We start from the raw sequence: 20,569 nt of genomic DNA, 5'->3' as shown, positions 1-20,569 counted from the left end.
TAAGAAGCATTACTTGTAGAGCGTGGGTCCCCTATAGCGAGTTGAAGAAATAATTTCTATTAACCAATTGAGAAAAGGCTAAGTATTAACAGGTAATGAAAAGTGGAAATTCATTCGATTGTACAAATGTACAAATATACAATATTATGAAATGGGAAAGTAAAATGTGATAAAATAATAGGAAAAATATTCTAAATATCATGGATTATTAGGTGTCTCTACACGGGTAAGGGGGTATATTCTGTTTATCATTGATCCTTTTCTCTGTAATGTTTGTGTAATATTTGACCGTAAATGTATACAGGTAGCTACAGAATTTTATTTTGTATTCATAAACTTAACTAATATTGAATCTTTTGATACAGCAATAAAGGCCGGCATGACTTGGCATGACAAATTATTATTGATGTTTTCAGATTTTTGACTTGGTAGAAAATTGAGGATGAAACTTAATTTGCTTTCATCGTGACGTATGTATAACTATATTTTTAAATATAGTAATTTTTATATCTAGTATATTATCCTAGGGGAAGCTGGGCTCAAACTCCAAATCTAGATCCAGAACAATCTTGATTCCTCATACATTTTAAGAGAATATTTTTCATAAAAATTCCACATTTTAGCAAGTCAGTTATGATTTAGCTATTTGCATGTATTTCTTCCTAATTTTCTTAAATTATTTTTTATTTTTTTATTTTTCACACCATATAACCCTCAGATTTCTTACTGGCCTTTCTGTAGCTTTCACATGCCACTCCTGATTCCGAGATTCAGATCATTCCCTTTTACCCCCCCCCCCTCCTCATTCTCATCCATCACTCCCTCTCCCCCTCTCCCCCCTCCCTCTCTCTTCCTCTCTCCTTCTCTTATCCCTCTCCGAGTCTAACAGCTAAACCGATAGTTTATATCTTATATGACACTGTATGAGATTTGTTTGTATTAAAATTCATATTACTTTGATTTTAGTTGTAACTAAGATATCAATTATATGAGCTCATCAAACCTTTTAATGCAAGTACATGAGTACACGAGTGTCGCGTAAAGGCATGTAGGAAACTATGACAAATCCGTCAATACGCAAATACCGCTTTCAGATAAAAAGAAATTATGAGATACATTGAATAAAAGAATAGAGAGAAACGGGAATGAAAAGTACGAAAGTCGAAATAGGTGGAGAGAGAAGGAGAGAAAGAGAAATGCGATTTTATTATTTTGCAATTTCCTGTCCCTTTCCTTGCTGACAAATACTTGCTATAGATTATTACAATTTCTGAAGAGGAGGGGAAAAAGACGAAGAAGAAGCAGAAGAAGAAAAGGAAGAAGAAGAAAAGGAAGAAGGAAGACTAGAGGAGGAAGACGAAGTAAACCGTCATGAATATCTTTAAGATCATATCACTATACCACCGTCATTATCACCAATTTTATCACCACCACCACCACCACCACCACCATCATCATCATCATCATCATCATCATCATCATCATCATCATCATCTTTATTGTCATTATCATCAGTGTCATTACCAACATCATTTTCACCACAACCATTCTTATCTCCGTTAACTTTAATGATCTACATGTTCATCTCAATCATCTTCAGCATCATCATTGTACTCATCGTCACCATCATCATTATCATCATCACCACCTTCATTATCATCATCACCATCGTCATCACGACCCTCATCATCACCATCGCCACCATCATTATCCTCTTAACTATCATCATCATCACCATCATCATCATCTTAACAATCATATTTCATCACCATCACCACCCTTATCATCACCGTTATCACCCCCCTCATCATCTTCTTAGCTATCATCATCCTCATAAAAATCTTAGCAATCATCATCATCATAACTTTCACCACCATCATCATCATCATTATTATCACTATCATCAGTATCATCACATTTCTGGTTGTCAGCCACGATTGCAGCTCGACTACCAATATTTGATATATAAACATACCCCAATATAAACGACAGCTGTCGGGGCATTCAGTATAATAATACAACAGAATATTCCTTCACAATTTCACATGATATACACAAGAGGATTAAATTTGAAATAACTTTATATTTATCAATCACTAACAGAAAATATTTTTTAATTGTTATCATTTCATGCATTATTATAAAATATTTCAGGCATTGTTATACAAAAACAATTTAATTTCAGTCTTTGTTATATAATATCAGTCGCGACACCACAATGAGGGATAATAACCATGCTCTCACCAAATTAAACCTAAATCAATCTCACTTCATTTTCATTTTATTTATTTCCACAATAAGAACAAAAATAATTGTAGCATCTAGCAAAAGTAATTATTCAAAACTCCACTTTGATTTGCATAAGAAATGTAACAATATTCAATACACATATCAAAGTAGTTGAATAATTATGAATAATCATGTTTTGACAACTGTATTGGGAAGGAAAACTGACCCCTTCCCCCTCACAAATCATGTGAATCAGAATCATATCAATTGGTATCGCATCAATCGAACACCGGCGAAAATCCGTGGGGTGGGGGGTAAATTATAGTTTACCCCATCCCATCGACTCCTTATTTATATCATAATGAATTGGCATTATCTACATCATACCCCTCCTTAGATAGCGATCCTACCCCTCCCCTACTTCTCCTTAATCTAAGAATTCTGGCACCGGTCTTTATCTTTCCAAACCAAACATAAACATGATCAAATTAATCAGGTTACAAAAAAATCCTTTCATATGTCTCGAGTATGTACAGAAATACAACAAAGTATGTTCATAATTACTATAGAGCATCTTGACTGTCACTACGCGAATATGAGCAAGATATTATGATAATATATACATTACAAATATGAATGATATTGAGCTGAGTATACCAGGCCTTTAGGCAGGTAACTGAAAATCGAAGATACAAATGAAAGAGTTCTATAATGAAAGACTTAACGATTAACATATAATTAAGTACTTAAAAATCAATGATACATTTAGGTACAACGGTCTCAGACTTTTTTATCAGCTGATGGATCCCCCCCCCCTGTTCTTGGTCTGGGTCAAGCAATTCGAAAATGCCTTTGTTTCTTGTGTGGGTCCACATTATTATACACACTATGCTGTTTTGTGGATCCCCGTATTTCATCAGATATTACATCTCAATATACAAGGTGTATGATAATAAAAATTCATCTTGTTCTCAGTTGTGTAACAATGCAAACAAGCATATTTGATTAAATTATATACATTTCTAATGTTAACGGGAAATGAATAAAAGAATGAAAATAAAAATTTGAAGTTATAGGAACCCCTCCCATTAAGATAACCTGTTACACAAAATTCATTGTTTTAAGCGGCGACAGGCATGATGCTTTTTTATGATATATTATTTATTTATTCTTTATTTATTTATATATTTTTTTGGGGGGATGTGGTCAAATGAAGCACAAGAAGATTATAATAAAGTATTTCAGGCGTCTATTTCAGAAAAATGTGGAGATATGCCTTTTGGATAGTACAGGATTGCCTTATCCTTAACCCCAACCCCCCCCCCCCGCCGCCCATACCCTCTCCAAGCAAACTATGATCCGCGATCTCTCCTCTGGTAATCCCAGGGAAACTTGTCTTCTTTCATCAGACCTATTGGCCCGTATTCTGAAGTTGGGTTTAACTTAAACTCAGGTTTAAAGTTGTGGTGTAAGTATGGACAGCCGATTGTTACATAATCACTTACAGTAGACATATCATACTTTCAGCTCATTCATAATTGTGTAGGAAGTATAATAGATGATTGTCTTCACCATCGATGAATCGGGAAAGAGCACGGTAAACATAAGAAACGTTTAACTTAATAAAAAAATTTGATCCTTTTCGCTTTCCATACTTAAACCACAACTTTAAACCTGAGTTTAAGTTAAACCTGACTTCAGAATACGGACCATAGTCTTATCATTCACCCTACCCCCCTACTGTCCCCTCCCCTCCCCTCCAAGCTAATTATGTTCCGTGATCACTCCTCTAGCAATCCCAGAGAAACTTGCCTCCTTCATCAGATCTCAGTGGTCCCTATGATAAATAAGAAATGAGAAAAGTATTTAGGTTGAGAATAAGATTTTATTGAAGTAACAGCATGATTACACTATCTTGTGTAGAATTTGATTTGGAATATTTTTGTATAAATGATATTCCAATATTATTTTAAAACCATTTTCTCGACAAATAAGTTTATAAAATTTTCTGGACACAATGCCACATGCACATTCACATGAATTTGTATTTCTCCTCGCTTACTTACGTTGGCTGAAATTGGCTACCACCCCCCCCCTCCCACACACACACACAAACGCACACAGATGAAGATAATGAAGGGGGAGGGAGAAAATTGAATAATAAGCGCCGTATACTTACTATCTCGGACATTTCTTCATCGTGTGTCTCCGACCCCGAAGTTTCGGGAGCAGTGTCTAGTTCCACTCCGATGTTTCGTTCGTCCTGAGGCTGTACACCGACTGTTAAGAACTCTCTTTCTTCCTTTGAAAATGTAAAAAATCAATTAAGAAATAAATGATGATATGAAAAGAGAAAATGTTACTTTATTTCATTTTCCCGTCATTTAGCCTTCACAAAAATGCAAAATTTGTAATGATTATAGCATCAGTGGCGTAACAGGCGGGGGGGGGGGGGGGGGGGGGGGCAGGGGGGGCAAGCTGCCCCCCTGGCGGATTTCACCGGGAAAAAAAACGGGAAAATGAAAAAAAAGAGGAGGAAAGAAAGGGAAAGGGGAAGGAAAGGGGAAAAGGAAAGGAGGAGAAAAGGGAAAAGTGAAAAGAAAACGAAGAAAAAACTTTTTTTATGGAAAAGGAAGGACAGCGGGAAAATGTACGAGAGAAGAATATTTGAGAAAGAACAAATCATTACGAAATAGGCCTATGTAATACAATAGCACGGTGGAAAATGAATTAAAAGATGACAAATTAGCAAACAATAGAGGGAAACGAAGGTAGAATGGAATTAGTCAAAAGTTTAAATTGGTTAAAACAAAGAAAAGGGGTAAGAAAAAAATCATAACACAACCGGGCTGCCGATGATTGAAATTAAAGATCGGGAAGAAAGATGGACTGCATACAACATTGTGCTATAAGCTTGCTAAATTTTATGCAAATAAGCTACCGAGGCTTTGCCCCAGACCCCATGCAGTAGGGGCTCTTCATTTTATAACCTTCAACTGGCTCTATAACGCCCCCCCCCTCGTTCAATCACGTTCAATCACTGGTATACGGGCGGGGGGTGGGGTCTTGATTCCACACCCAAGAGGAAATAAAAGAAGTAATAGGAGACAACGTATAATGAAATTAATCGAAACAATGAAATGTGTTATTTGCTTAATGTAATGAGAAAATCTATCACATAATTAGATTTTAATTTCAATAGGCATTTTTTTCTAGCTCGCTTTGCACGCTGGCGACTTTTTACAAATTTTTTCCCACATTGCTATGTTTTTCCCCCTCAAAATATTTGGTTCATTACTCAACTGGGTTGAATAAATGTGTTGTGTAAAAGCTATATTCTGCGTATAATATAATGCCAGCGATTTGATTAAAATAGCGGCAATCTGCGAGGTTTAAATGGCTTTGATATCAAGAAGTTCCGGGGACTCCACCCCGGACCCCAACCGCACAGCACTGCGTATGGAAGGGTTGGCCATGGCCCCAAAAGGTTTTACAAACAAGAACAAACAAAAGCGGAGGAAAGAAAAGCAAAGTAAAAGTGTAGGATATTATTTTATTTACTGAATATAATGTAAAGAAATAGCTCAAAAATTAGATTCTCATGAAAAGTTTATTTTTTTCTCGCTCGCTTCGCTCGCTCGGGACCTGTTTTTTTTTTTACTCTAACGCTACTGCGGCAAAGAATCCTGTTCACACTGGCGTACAGACCACAAAAAAGGAATCTAAAGAGAGAAGAGTGAAATATATTTTATTCTCTGGATATCATGTCAAAATCTATCACAAAATTTGATATTTGTATTAAAAAGGTCAAAATTTTGCTCGCTCGCTCGCAACTTTTTTTAAAGATAAATTCTGCCCAATACGCGATATCTGGCCTTCTCAAAATAGTCGCCTCATTACACCATTACGCCTATTCATACCATGATATGACCGGGAAATTTGTGGCTCTTGCCCCCCCCCCCCCCTGGCCACCAACCCCTGTTACGCCGCTGTATAGCATTCATACATAGGGCCTATATTGAGTTGATAACCATTACAAAGTATATCCCAAATATATTTTTTACATACTTAATAAGGATTGCATAATGATGTGGAAGGATTAACTGAAAATGAAATTCGATAAGCATATTCTCTGTGGCACTTCGTTTAAAAACAACATACAGAGGACAGCATTCACATTCATCAACTTTGTACTTGAACTTTTATTTCTATCCGGCGTTTTTTATTTGTTCGACATTACAATACTATACCGCCATGACCGTATGATATTATTTGCTTCAACAATTCTAAATAATATCAAAGTAAATTAAGTATCCTTTTTTACTGATAAACTCACTCTGATACTCAGCACTATCTGTTTCTTTACTCCATTTCGATTCAGGTATGAAAAGGAAATATTTGTAAACCTGGATTGATCGAATATAAGACGAAAACCTGGACCCTTCATTGATATCTAACAAAATAGAAATAAAGAAAAATACAAACAAATATTACGATAGATAAAATATATTCCAATATTCATCATCGACAAAGCTTACATGAAAAAAAAATTCACTTAACAATTTTATTGAATGATTTTTTTTAAATACGTCCATACGTTGTTATAAATAATATATAAAACATTTTCATTTGATGCAGGATTAAAGAGCAGTGTAGATAAAAGTGCCTCGGGTCAAGGGATGTGCCGGGAATCGAACCCTGGACTTTCATAGCGTAGTTGGGCGCCTTAAACCACTCGGCCAAGGCACCTTGCCTTAGTTTGTGAATGGTTGCCAACAGGACAATAGTCATGTAAGCTTTAATATTATGTCAAAATCAGTACGCATAAAGTGATCTTTCAACGACTAAATAATTATATCAGATACTTTAAATCACTGCCTTATACTCTCATTGTCTGATAATAAAATATCTTTCTTACCTTATTTTCGTCATTCTCTCTGTCATTGGGGTAGGTTTCACGATGCTGAGTTGACATTCCTATGAATGAAGTAGAGAAAAATCAATTTTGAAATTGTCCTTCAATTTGTTTTTTTGTTCTCCAGAATATACAATATACATTAAATAACTCATAAAAATACATTTCTGCCACATAATGCATATATCTGTCCTCGCAAATTTATTCGCTTTCTTCTCACCACATCATAGCTAAATTTCTACTAAACGTTTTTAAAAAGGGTTATTAGCCGGCTAACAAGTGAAATATTGTTGGTCTTCTATTTTGTTTCTTGTCAATTTGTCTCTTCTCTAATCTTTCCCAATTTACATTTACAGACGACACTACCATGCAGTCTAGACGGTGGTTTTTATTATTCTTCTTTTCTTGCCTTATCAGAGTCTACGGGGCGAATCAATACTGAATCGTTCATATTTGATATTTTTTGTCTGTTATGAGGGTATAAAAATAATGATCAAAGTCCAAATGATTTTGCTAGCCATGCTAGCTGTAGAAGTTATGGTGTACATTATGACAGAGCGGCCCTATAGTCCATACTGTATATTATGCATGTATAATAATCATAACGGAATCATTTCCACTGCAAGCAGACTGTTGTTTAATATACAATCTCTTCATTTATTGGAGTCATCATACATTGGAATACATTTATTATTAAGGTAATACAATTTCCTTGTTTTAGCAGACATTTGGAGAATATTATAGAATAAGTTTGCCTGTGTTGATAATAAAGTGGCAATAGCGTCGAATTTTCTGTGACTGAAATCGGCTCGCACGCACTCACCGAGGACCACCTTTGCCCTACAGAAATGTATTATAATCATTGGTATAAAACATCTCCATGATTATAATGCATTTCTATGACCCCTGTTACACATACGTTTGCAAGTGGACTGAGGCCGGCCCCGGAGGCGGCTCGACGTATGTGTAACATCAACTTTTTTTGAAAAGCCGGACTGAGGCCGGACTGAGGCCAGGTGGACTCAGTCCACCTCTGGATGTGGTTTGAGGCCGGCCCGAGTCCGGACTCAGTCCCGCAATCGGTAGGTGTAACACCAAAGTGGACTCGGCGCCGGCTTATAAGCGGAAGTGACGCGACCTGTCATCATCAACAATGCATCGGCCGGGCGCGCTTTTGCCATTTGGACCAGGCATGCAGTATATATTATAGGTAAGCCTCGCCCCGAGCGTAAAATTACATTGTTTTTCATCATTTATTGCTTTAAATTTTAATTTCCTCATATCCAGCAGCCTGCACTAAGACACGACATATTCTGTACTGGTGGGCTAAAAGTTTAAACCGTTTATTCCTGGTATTTTCTCCGAACAGAACTGATGAGTGATGGTGACTTGTAATTCAGTCCCATCCCTATATTTCTGTGGGTTTGGGAATTATGATTTTCGATCGTCTGATCATTTCCTGTTTATTTCGATGTTTTTAAATACATCGCTACTGTGATTGCACCATCTGAAGAATGATCATTATTTTTTTGTTGGCGATGATAATTTATCAATACTAATAGACAGACTAAAAACAATAGCCTGGACAGGAGTGCCATACATCATGAGCCGTCATAATTTTTCTCATATGATTATGAAATTATGACTCATCATCATCAGACTCGGAGTCAGACTGTCAGAGTTAATACATCATCTTATGCCTCAAACAAAGTCATCATGATCATGAGGCATGAACTTGATGAAGTATTTAACTTTGATTTTGAAGGCATGGCCAGGGGCAGGCCAGGCCATGAGACATGAAACTAGACAATTGCCATTAATTATTTCAAATGCCAATAATCCACTCAGTCGGAGTCGCACATAGTCAGAAATTGGACATGAAATATGTCGCTAGACATTGAAACAAATGAGTAGGGTCTAGATCTACATATAAAATAGTGTCTGCCTGTAAAATCCCCACAAAAAAGAAGTAGACTAAAATAAGTAGATTCTAGCGGTGAGTGCATAAAACAATGTTAATACAGATTACAGTACAATAATATACACAACTCTAACTTCGAAGTCCTATCCCTAACCAACCAAAGTCATCAGGAGGCCGCGTACTCTAGGATGGACGCCGGGGTCTGCGAACCCTAACCCTAGCTGTAACAGACTCTGCGTACCTTACTATTATAGTATTAACTGTCTCTATAATTAACACTCTAGGCCTACCATCTCTAAATGATCATTAAACCGTCTCTAAAATTATCACTAGAAGCAAATTGTATTAAAAATTGTATACATTAACAGATTAACACGTGATATGATAACAAAAGAAACTTGTAAATAAAGTATGAATAAGTTCTTCTTCCACCGGTATTCAGAGATCAGCGGCTGGCCACGTGTTAGTTGCCGAGCTGTAGGAGTTTATCTTGATGGACTTGATAGATTTTTAGAATATTATTTCCCATATTTTGTATACTATATGGATTTCTAGATAGTTATTTTAGAAAGTGATTTCCCATATTTTGTATACTTTATTTATATTAGTTATGTCATTCTAAGTCATACCCATATTTTTCAATTGTTTTATTCAATTTTAGTGATGGGTACATATGGAACTTTAGCGGAATAATTTGTCCATCGATCATCAAATGTTACATAGCAGGGGGAGAAGGGCCTTCATATATCTAGGTGGTCGATCAATCTGAATCATTAAATTTGAATTTTTGATGATATTCATGTCAACTGTCCCCTGACAAGAGAAGTTGTTGACAAGATCAAAAATCCTAAAAGGTGATTAATAGATGTTACACATAATTTTATATAATAATTTTACCACATCGTAATCTTTGTGGTTACCATTATTAATTTGTATTTGTATTTGTTCTCTCATTTTAGATCAAAATGGCACCAACAGGGAGAGGGAGTCTGTGGGAAGATGTGGAGACGCTGTGCCTCCTGAATATTTGGCGGGAGAAAAACATTCAAGAACAGATGGATGGCACAGTAAGGAACAAAACGGTATTTCGTAAGATATGCCAATTGATGAAAGAAAGGGGGTTCGAAAGGGCAGAGGACCAAATCAAGCGGAAAATTAAACAACTAAGAGCGTCCTTCCGAAAGACGGAGGACAATAACAATCGATCAGGCAGGGGGAGAATTACATGTAAATTCTATAGCGAACTGCAGGAGATCTTTGGGGGCAGACCAGAGACTGCACCAGTTGCCATTCTGGCGTCGCAACCAGAGGAGGAGGATCAATCTGAGTCGCTAGACTCGGTGGACTCTGATTCACTGCCGAGAGAGGAGGAGGAGGATGGAGCCGAAGAAGATAGAAGTATAACGGATGATGAACTGGAGGAAAATGATGTGGAAGCACTAACAGAATTGGGTAAAGGATTCCTCTTCCTTTTTTCATTTGTAATCACATATACATGTTTATTTGTATATACATGTGTAATTATAAAGACTAATCCTTTTTGGCTCTTACCCTCTCAGTGTGAGCATTTAAAATAAACATTATTGGTATCATTATATTGTCTTGATGTATCATTTTATACTGAGTAATATGAAAGGAACTGATTTGAATTTAATAAAATAAAAATGTATTGAAAGTTAGCCTTTGTTTTAAAATGTTTTTACTTCAGTGACACATAACAACATAAAAATTAGTTCCCCTTCATTTTATGCATAAAAATGAAATGTTTATTATTGTAGTCACTTATTGTAATCGCTTTTCTATCCCTCATTTTCTTTAGTTGGCAATTTTCCACCGGAGGATCTAGAGGGACCTTCAACATCATCTGCTAATGGACGTAAGGCAACTGGTAATATAAACAGATTGTTTCCATACATTTGCTTATTTATAGTTCATATGATATTTGAATTCGATTCAGCAAATTTTCAAGAAAAGGGGCCTTTTACATCCCGTTGATGTTGCTTTCATGCAGTATGATTTTTTTTTGCAACTCAAGGTTTTCTCACTTGATTTGTTGTATTAGCTATTAGAAGTGTGATATTGCATGCCTTATGTCAAATACAGAAAAGTATGTGTGTAACAAGTTGAAAGAAATAAAATGATTGTATACCTTTCTTACCGCTATCACATTTGATTGATTTTTTTTTATTTACGATGTATTTTATACTACCTACTTCATAACAGGGGAAAAGCGGAATAAATCAAAGCTGCAGGAGTCCTTCGGACTGATAGCCAAGGAGATAAAGACACTGGAGGAGGACAGTACAAATGCCTTCAATGCTAGGGAGGATCGGTTCATGCAGCGCCAAATGGAGTGGGAGCGTGAGCTCCTAATGAAGGCACAGCGTACTGAAGAAAAAAAACTAGAGGAGAAGGAGAGGAGGAGAAGAGAAGAGAGGGAGCATAGAGAGCAAGAAAAAGAACGTGATAGACAGCATCAACTCCAAATGCTTCAGGCCTTAATGGCTGGTATGCGGCAGTCGTCAACTTCAATGTGGCAGCAACAGGGAAACAACTCCCAGTCCGGTCCAGAGCGGTCTCCAAATTCCTGGCCCTACAATCACGATTACACTCCACTGTAATTGTTACAAACATAATGCATTCTTCAAGTGGAGGAGTGTGTGTGTTTGGAATTCCCACGGTGGTAAACATGTATTTGTCATATGAGATGACACTTTTCAGGATTTTTGTTCATCACAATTTCTTTCCTCAGTACTTGTTGCTGCATATCATTCACCTGTACTCTTGCCATGCTGAAACCCTTGTTTTTACTTAGCCATCCATCTCAGTGCTGCCAGAATCATTGCCAAGGGCAAGGGAATTTACATGTAAATTGTAGATGTTAGTACTTTTTGTTCTTAGCACTTATAGATTTTTATAAACATATAACTTTGTTTTTATGTAGTTCTTTTTTACATCAAGTAACCATTTACTTGCTATTGGAACTTTTGTACATCTGTATATAAACATTCATTTTTATTTTTTCTTCTATTCTATGCATAACTTTTGAATGGACTATGTTTTATTGTTGTTCTTAAATAAGATCTATATCAACCGCTGCCAACCCTCATTTTGTACCAATTTGATATTGCCAAAGAAAGTTGAGTCACAACTTGAAAGTGTAAAGTATTATATCTTTTTACTGCTCATTTTTGTCAGTACCTGTTATCTTGCAATTACTGTACATGTATAAAACAGGTTATATACATATGCATTCACACAAAGTTACAAAGTCTATTTGCTATTTAAGCACACATTTCTACATGTGAACTTTTGTACATATACAGTATATATATATAAACATTCCATTTTTATTTTGATCTTCTATTATATACATACCTTTCAAATGACTATGTTTTATTGTTCTTAAATAAGATCTATATCAAACGCTGCCAACCCTCATTTTGTACCAATGTGATATTGCCAAAGAAAGTTGAGTCACAACTTGAAAGTGTAAAGTATTATATTTTTTAACTGTTTGTTTTTGTCAGTACTTGTTATCTTGCAATTACATGTATAAGATGGGTTATATACATATGCATTCACACAAAGTTTCAAAGTCTATTTGCTATTTTATCACACATGTCTACATTTTTGTTTGTCATCATTGCATTTGCAGTACTTTTCAAAAACTTTTCCCCCCTTTTCTTTGTATTTATTAAGAAAGAAACTGTATATTGGCAATAAAACGTTACCAAAGTCTGCCTTTCGATAGTGCCAACTAATTTAAACTCAGGACATAATTGTGGTATATTTTATAACTTTTCAGTTACTATGTAAAGAAAATTGCACTTTGTGAATGCATTATGCAAATATTGCACTTTTATGTTTTACTTTTTATGTACGTGTTCATTATTCTCTGAATAATAAATAATTTGTTTGGTATATTTCCAGTCTTCTTGCCTGATTGCATGTGTGACCTAACCCTATACCTTTACCTCTGTTAATACATTGTCTACCTAGATCCAGTCAAATGATTGGCTGAGCATGCTTTTCATGGGGATTTGCGAAACAATGCAAACAAAATATGGATGTTATTTTGATCGTTCAAAGCAAATCGGCTCTTTAACAAAAAAGACTATCTTATATATACATGTATTTGCAAAGCTTATAGAGTCAAGGAAAGTGTGATTTAATCCTAAGAGAATATAATAATAGAGGTGCCATATGTCATCTTGCAAGAGTTGAAAGATAACATATCTTGGCATCTCGGGTATTAATTTCTCCTCTTTGGAAAACATCACATTTTCCAAACACTACATGCTTTGCAGAAAAATAGTCCCTCTTGGAATATTTAAGCATTTACAGGCCCAACAAAATTCTATATTACACCCCATGTCAGTCAAAATAATGTTGTAATATAGTGACCTAAATTGCCTTTTTGGTACATGTACTATGAAACTTTTTGTTTAAATTCTGTATCTTTATACTTCATAATTTGTTTAAATTTTTTTTAAATAAAAAATATTACCTTTTGATTCTACAATGTTAAATGGACAATGATACATGTTCCAGCCCCCCCCCCCCAGAAAAAAATGGACATCAACAAGACAAACTATAACACCTGGGGTACCCCCCCCCCCCCCAAGATTTCTGTGTCTGCCACTGACATGTACTTAATGTGTTTTCTAAACAAACTAATCAAATATGAATAGGAATCAAATGGGGACATATTAGTTTCTATTCAAATTCTCAGAATTGAAGAGAATCTGAAGGAAAAAGATGAATAGAATCTATTCTAAATAAGAATAGAAACAAATATGTCCCCATTTGATTCCAATTTAGATTGGTTTGCTTTTAGAGTGTTATAATACAGAAATAATAGGATAGACCCTTAGCTGAATTCTTGATGTTTTTTCTTCTTTTTATTCATTATCGGAGGCATGTTGTATTTAACATATACACAGAAAATACCTAACAATTTTGAACTAAAAGTGGTTAGAGAAGAAAAAACGACATATATGTACAAAACAGCTATTTCATAGTGGTTGAATACAATCCAATATAATCACATAGCTAAAGAGATAATGACCACTTGCGCCTGCCCCCAAGCAATTACTACTTATCCACATGGGTTTGAAGATAAATCATGTTTATCTGGTATTGTTTTATATACATTATACATTTACCTCTGTAACCTTTGTTTGAAATTCCTCTCCAAATGAATACTTGTTAGCACATTGAATACAAGAAGCAAATAGTACAAGATATTATGATAAAAGAACTACAAATAGGTAATGTTTCATGTGTATTAACCTCTGTGTCCTTTGACCTACATAACCCTAAACAAAATTAATTCATCTTCCCATGATGAGGCATGCTGGTGTCAAGTTTAAAGTGCATCTTTTAAGATTAATGATTGATATAAATTATCGCATTGATGAAATAGCAAGAAAGTCACATGGACAACAAGAAAAAAAATAATGCTTCTGGCACTATATTTGCTTGAAAAAATAACAATACAACTGCATTTTACCTCAAATGAAATAACATAACACAAAACTGGCTTTTGAATGGGCACAGGATAAGATGGTTAAAATGTGTTCATCACTTGTAGATCATATAGGCAAATGAATTTGAATTTGAATATTCGGTTTTAAAACACTTAAACTTATGTCAGTCATAACAGGGAAGAAACACAAGATGAAAAGAAGATTGCAGTGTGCTATGCTACTGGTCAGATGCATTGCTATGTCAGTGCATACATTAACCTCTGCTATGCATACCTAAAGCCCCCCAGCTATGGTTGACAATAACATAAACCCAGTCTTACTGTATCCATGGATTGGGAAAGAGACTGATACAAAGAAGAAAAAAAAATCATTCTAATTAATTGACAATCTTCTGGCCCTGATAATCTTATCTGCCATAGGCCTACCTTAAATTTACTACTTTTTCATCACTCTGTATAGTAAAATATGAAACAAATGACTTGGTGAAATAAAAGCATATTATTAAAAAAAAAAAAGATTATTCATTACAAAAAGGCCAACCATCTACTTTAAAATGGATTATAAAAAAATAACAGATTTGCATTTTCTCAATAGTCTATTATGAATGATTAACATAAATTAATAATTAAAAAGGAAAAACAAAGAGAAATGTCCAAGAGAGAAAACTCTATTCTTGATAACTGTTTTACATTACAAAACAGAGGCTACATAACATTTTCAATCATGAGGGCGGGGGTTGGGGGGGGGGGGGGGTCATTGACTAACCGAATGAATGAGTTCATTTGAGGCTCTGTTTACACCTGTGGAATATCATTAACAGTGGTTGAAGAAATGCATAAAAAAAGTTACCTAACATACTGAACAAGAGCATCACGCACTACAGATGCTGATGGTGCAGGCCTTTGATTTGGCAAAGGACAAGGTGGCTGAAACTCTCGTAATTCATGAGCAACATCAAGCCACTCGTCATCTGGCTCATCGGACTGCATCTGACAAAGGTTATGCAAGGTACAACACGCTCCAACAATATTAGTTACGTTCTCAAGAGCGCTGTCATTGCGCTTCAATAAGCATCTCCATCGCCCCTTCAGTCTACCAAAACTACCTTCGATGACCATTCTCGCCCTGCTGAGCCTGTAGTTAAAGTTAGTCTGATCTTCAGTCAGACGACCATTATCGGCAAAACCTTTCATTAGCCATGGCAGCAGTGGGTAGGCAGGGTCCCCAAGTATCATCAGCGGAACATCTTGGCCATTGATGTTTCTTGTCATCTGGTCAAAAACAATGTATTGAAAATGATAATAATGAAATATAATCATTTAATAACATTAATAACATCAATACTAAGTAGAGGTCTATTTTAATATCATGAAGATGTTTAGAAAAATATATATTAAAATTAATTCATTAAAATACACATTGATCATGCTGATGAACATGCAGGCCCGTAGCCAGGGGGGGGGGGGGGGGCACGTGCCCCCCCCCCCAAGATCACACACCCATCCTTATAGACCCCTCCCCAGGACGTTGATCAATTACATGTATGTGCCCCCCAAACATCAAACACTGGCTATGGCCCTGCTGATGAAATATCAAAATCACACAAACCTCAGTGTTTTTAGATGAATAGGTGGAGCAAACTAATGGTAGCCTATTATTACTTATGAAATTTTAAAAGAAGATCTACCCTTATTCTAGGCTTGATTTCTCTAGGTTTATTTATTGTTTTAAATCCTTTGTTTATATTATCCCTTTAAAAAAATGAAATGTGCATGTTACTATTGACTTGTAGATCTATGAGATTTTAAATGATTGTAGTCTATCATAATCTTTTGTGGCTTAAATCTTTAATAATAAAATGAAATTTAATTCAAGTTTTATAAATTAGATTTAAAAGTAAACGTACATTTGGAAGCAGTTCTCCATTTTCCGCTCTTCGGTGAAAAGAAGAGTTTGCCAGCACCCGGGCATCGTGGCAGCGTCCTGGCCATCCTACCATGATATCTGTGAACATGTACTTATGGTCACAAACTGCCTGGAGAATGACAGAGTACCATCCCTTTCGATTATGATAATCAGCATGGTAATTAACAGGTCCAATTATAGGGATATGGGTTCCATCAATGGCACCTGCAACTTGGGGAAACCCCATGTCCTCGAACCCCTGAACAGTTGCCCGTAATCTATCTCCAGAAGGAAAGGTAATATATCTTCTCATTAGTTCTTGTACAATTACAAGGCAGGTGTCGTTGACGATGACATTGGCGGTACATCTCGCTACCCCAAAAAGATGCCCGATTGTTCGATACTCGCAGTTTGTGGATAAACGCCACAGAGTTATGGCAACTCTCTTTCTGACACAAACTGCTTTACGCCATCGTGTGTTTTGGCGACGAATAGCCGGTGCTAGCTCACCACACAGAAAATCAAATGTCGACTTGTTCACACGGAAATTTTCACGAAAATCTCTTGCCGTGAATCTCCCTTCCACTATCCTCTCCCAGAAATGTCCAGATCGCTCCTTCATCCACACACTCCTTTCCACGGTGCAGGCAAACGTTATAGCACATAACAAAAAATAGTACCGTACTCGCCGACGACGTGCTTCAAACTCCCGGAATCGCCTTTTTTGAGCACGTCGAAATTCCCTCCTTCGATCAGAAATAATAGTTACGATATTCTTAACCTTCATAATGCAATTATATAAACAAAATATGGAGGTAAGATATGTGTACGGATCGGTCGCGATGTCGATGAGATCCAATGCAATTAAAAAGACCTGCAAACCGCGCGAAAATATTAAGCGTTTGTTTACATGAAGTGCGCCCCAACGTCAGCTCGTGAAAAGGCGACGTGAGGCCGGCCTATGTGTAGACGCAAAATTGCGGGCCCGAGACTATGTGTAACAGGGGTTTGATGATTTTGAGGCGGCTTCAAATTGCAGGCGTGAGGCCGCCTCCGGGGCCGGCTTTGAAAGCCGACGCATGTGTAACAGGGGTCTATGATTCGCCCCTACTCACACTAAGCGCGCCAGAGCCAACCGGTCAGCAATGTACATCGTTTTTTTTACAGAGGCCATCGTCACCAAATTACAGTTTGTCTACTTCAAAAGACCGCTCTTTTCATGATAAGTCAGTCTGATTGCCCCCCGTTTTTTCTTTCATTTTGCGCGCAACGCATGCCTACCAATTCTCGATTATGAGGTCAAGCCCCCACCCCCACTTGCTACCCTTGTGCCTAGTGAGCCTTCTTTTAATTATGACCTCCCCCACCAAAAAAAATATAAAAAAAATAGGTGGGGTTCCAAAATCCACCTGGGTGGAGAGTGGCAAATCTACATAAACGCCTCGCCAAAGTGCCCTGAAATAATAACTTTTTCATCTACCCTGAATTTTCTTGGTCCATTTGAAAAGAGCTGCACTTGATCTTTGTTATGCAAATAAACTCCACCACTTAGTACTCTAGGTTGACTGCACGACTTTTATAGGTCATGTAGGTATAAATGTGTGGAGCTATGTCGGGCATATTGGATGTGCTGGAGAGATCTCCACAGAAAGCAGGGACCATTCTGATTTATGCAGAGGAAACTATCAGGCCCTCATTGAGGAGAGTTTCTTTGAGTTTTGGTTTTGCCAGCTTTTGAGATACCAACTGGTTCTGCCAGCTTTGTATCAACTGGCAGTTTTGTTTTAAATTCAAATGTAAGTCTTTGATATTTCTATCATTTTGGACAATCAAACTTCTCATATAGCGGTGAAATGTTAAGGCATTATGAAAGTATTATTATTATTATTACTATTATTATTATTCCTAAAGCTGACAAATATAATGGATATGGTAAAACAAGTCATGTGAAGTTATATATTGAAATCATAAATTTATGTGATCACAGAAAGCGATTTTGGTAAAAACATTCTAGCCCGATTGATCCGGAAGGGCGAAGTTGGTATTAAGACGTGACGTGTCATTTGTTTTGGAGGGGCGCTATTATTCTGTGTGAACAACTGGTGTATTTCACCTGACTGCTACGTGGCCCAAACCTTAGTGAGAGGGGGGGGGGGGGGTATTTACAAGCGCTCCATGCTTCAACGAATCACGGATCCATATAGGGACATCTACCAACATTAAATTATATAATTATGATCAACCTCGTCAAAATTGACATTTTACGGTACGATCAAGGAGATATTGGTACGATGCAGTAAGTCTAGTTGACTGGTAAGCGGTTGATTACAATGTACTGTTTACTACACCTGAACTTGAATCAATGCGCATTGTTCTACTTCAGATTGAACTGGACTATTAAATAAAGCCTTTCCTACTTGAAATAAATTCAATGCCATACCGGTCCGGTACTTATTGTGAGATAATGTTATAAAAGGGCAATAATTTTGTTTTATTCTCAACCAGAACATTATTGCAAAACTTAGTCTCTCACGGATTACCCTTGGAGTTTATTTACATTTCACTCCCATTTTACATGTAGTTGTAAATGATTTCACCTGTGGTGGTAAATGGTGTAATTCTGCTAGCTAACCCCGGACATTGTGTTTCAAAGTCTGGAGACTTATCCACTGAGCTACAACTCCCTCTTGTGGGTTTTTTAAATCGATATATTGTATGATCGATTACGATCATATCTTTAGAAATCTTTATGGACAATGTTCATGTAGTTGAGTAATATTGTAACATGCAACATGGCTTGTATGATGTGAACTAAATGAATTAAATAAATACTGATTTAAAACAAATTATTATTCTGTATATTCTCTCTTGAATCTATGAAAAAAAAATAATAATCAACCTTTTAAAAATTCCTCATTATATTTTTGTTCCGAAACTGCGGTAAGATTTAATTAGTAATATTAAAATCAATAATTAAAGTTAATTGGTAATATTGAAATTAATAATTAACGATTAATTAGATAAAAATTGAAAACTTTTGGAAAGAGAAGAGTGTAAAAAAGATTTTCAATCAAAATTCAGTTTTTTATTATTTTGCCCTATGTCAGATTATTAATGTAAGTATAGGTTTTCCCGTCCAATTTCGTCAAAATTTCAAACGATTTAATGATGTAATAGTTCAATTTGCAACTAATTTGAATGACCCATGAGATCAAAATTCAAATAGCCAAATACTTTATTCAATTTAATCCTATTGGCTTGCGATTTCATGGTTATTTCATTTAAACAAGTATAAAGAACGATCAAATTCAAATAGCTAAAGAAGTGTTTTCAAATTCGCACCGGTATCCTCCTTGCGAAGGTTTGGGAATTCAAAATCATTAATATGCAATCACTTATAGGATATGCACAGTGTTTTTCGTTATTTTGTTTTTCGTTGTTTTTTATTTACTTCTTTTGAATGATTATGGAAATGGGTTTTACTTCTAACTTGGATGTTTACCATTTAACTGAAATGTATCATCCATCTGAAAAACCATCATCGGAACAACAACTCGTTTTTGTTCCACTTTCATAACTATAGATCGTGGTCAATACCATGTTTCCCATACCTTCCCCACAACGATATAATTTACCATTATGTAAAATAAAAAAAGGAACAAGATGATGAAGAAAAATACCTACCATTTGCATAGGTCATCCATCCACTCACTGGTGGATCCGGGGGGGGGGGGGCACAGCCGACTCGTGCCCCGGTGCCCCCCCCCTTGAGAGCCACAATTCAAAAAATTTCGTGGACCGTTCCTTACTCTTTGGTTAAAAACCTTTTTTGCTCCTCAAATTCCTGGGGAAAATGCAAACCCCCTTTGGGAAATCCTTGATCGGCCCCTGCCCCCACTCATTAAACACTAAAAGAATAACCGTTCACAACCATATCCTATATCCTATAAGTGTTACCTGAATTACGTCTTTATCAAACATAATGGAATAAAATTATTCTAACTGAATGATCAGAAAAAAATAGAAAGATAGGGTAAAGTTTGGAGAAAAAAGTATAACGTTATAAAAAAATGAACACAGAAACATGTTAAATGAATTTGGACGTTT

The 20,569-nt window shown here is 36.1% G+C and overlaps 2 protein-coding genes and 1 long non-coding RNA gene across 4 annotated transcripts; 1 reads left to right on the top strand and 2 right to left on the bottom strand.

Moving 5' to 3' along the window:
- Nucleotides 1–4,001: 4,001 nt before the first annotated feature.
- Nucleotides 4,002–7,204, bottom strand: LOC135156867 (uncharacterized). Its single transcript, XM_064110622.1, has 4 exons — nucleotides 7,148–7,204; nucleotides 6,566–6,682; nucleotides 4,409–4,531; nucleotides 4,002–4,066 (listed from the first exon to the last, which is right to left on the bottom strand). The coding sequence occupies exons 1-4, from the start codon at nucleotides 7,202–7,204 to the stop codon at nucleotides 4,019–4,021; spliced, it is 345 nt and encodes a 114-aa protein (XP_063966692.1). The 3' UTR covers nucleotides 4,002–4,018.
- A 1,069-nt stretch (nucleotides 7,205–8,273) lies between these two features.
- LOC129263148 (trichohyalin-like) lies at nucleotides 8,274–12,991 on the top strand. 2 transcript variants are annotated; one of them, XM_064110578.1, is made up of 4 exons: nucleotides 8,274–8,354; nucleotides 10,025–10,517; nucleotides 10,885–10,953; nucleotides 11,289–12,991. In XM_064110578.1, exons 2-4 carry the CDS (start codon nucleotides 10,031–10,033, stop codon nucleotides 11,684–11,686), a joined length of 954 nt encoding a protein of 317 aa, XP_063966648.1. In that variant the 5' UTR covers nucleotides 8,274–8,354; nucleotides 10,025–10,030; the 3' UTR covers nucleotides 11,687–12,991. The 2 variants fall into 2 exon arrangements, with proteins under 2 accessions (XP_063966648.1, XP_054757043.2); XM_054901068.2 differs by lacking the exon at nucleotides 8,274–8,354 and having other exon boundaries at nucleotides 9,939–10,517.
- A 956-nt stretch (nucleotides 12,992–13,947) lies between these two features.
- Nucleotides 13,948–17,549, bottom strand: LOC135156881 (uncharacterized). The gene is made up of 2 exons (XR_010295922.1): nucleotides 16,464–17,549; nucleotides 13,948–15,828 (listed from the first exon to the last, which is right to left on the bottom strand). It is a non-coding gene; the product is annotated as an uncharacterized LOC135156881 (long non-coding RNA).
- Between the last annotated feature and the right edge of the window lie 3,020 nt (nucleotides 17,550–20,569).

The sequence above is a fragment of the Lytechinus pictus genome, chromosome 15 (genome assembly GCF_037042905.1).
Source record: "Lytechinus pictus isolate F3 Inbred chromosome 15, Lp3.0, whole genome shotgun sequence".
NCBI classification, from domain to species: domain Eukaryota; kingdom Metazoa; phylum Echinodermata; class Echinoidea; order Temnopleuroida; family Toxopneustidae; genus Lytechinus; species Lytechinus pictus.
This window is presented reverse-complemented; position numbering and strand designations above follow the sequence as displayed.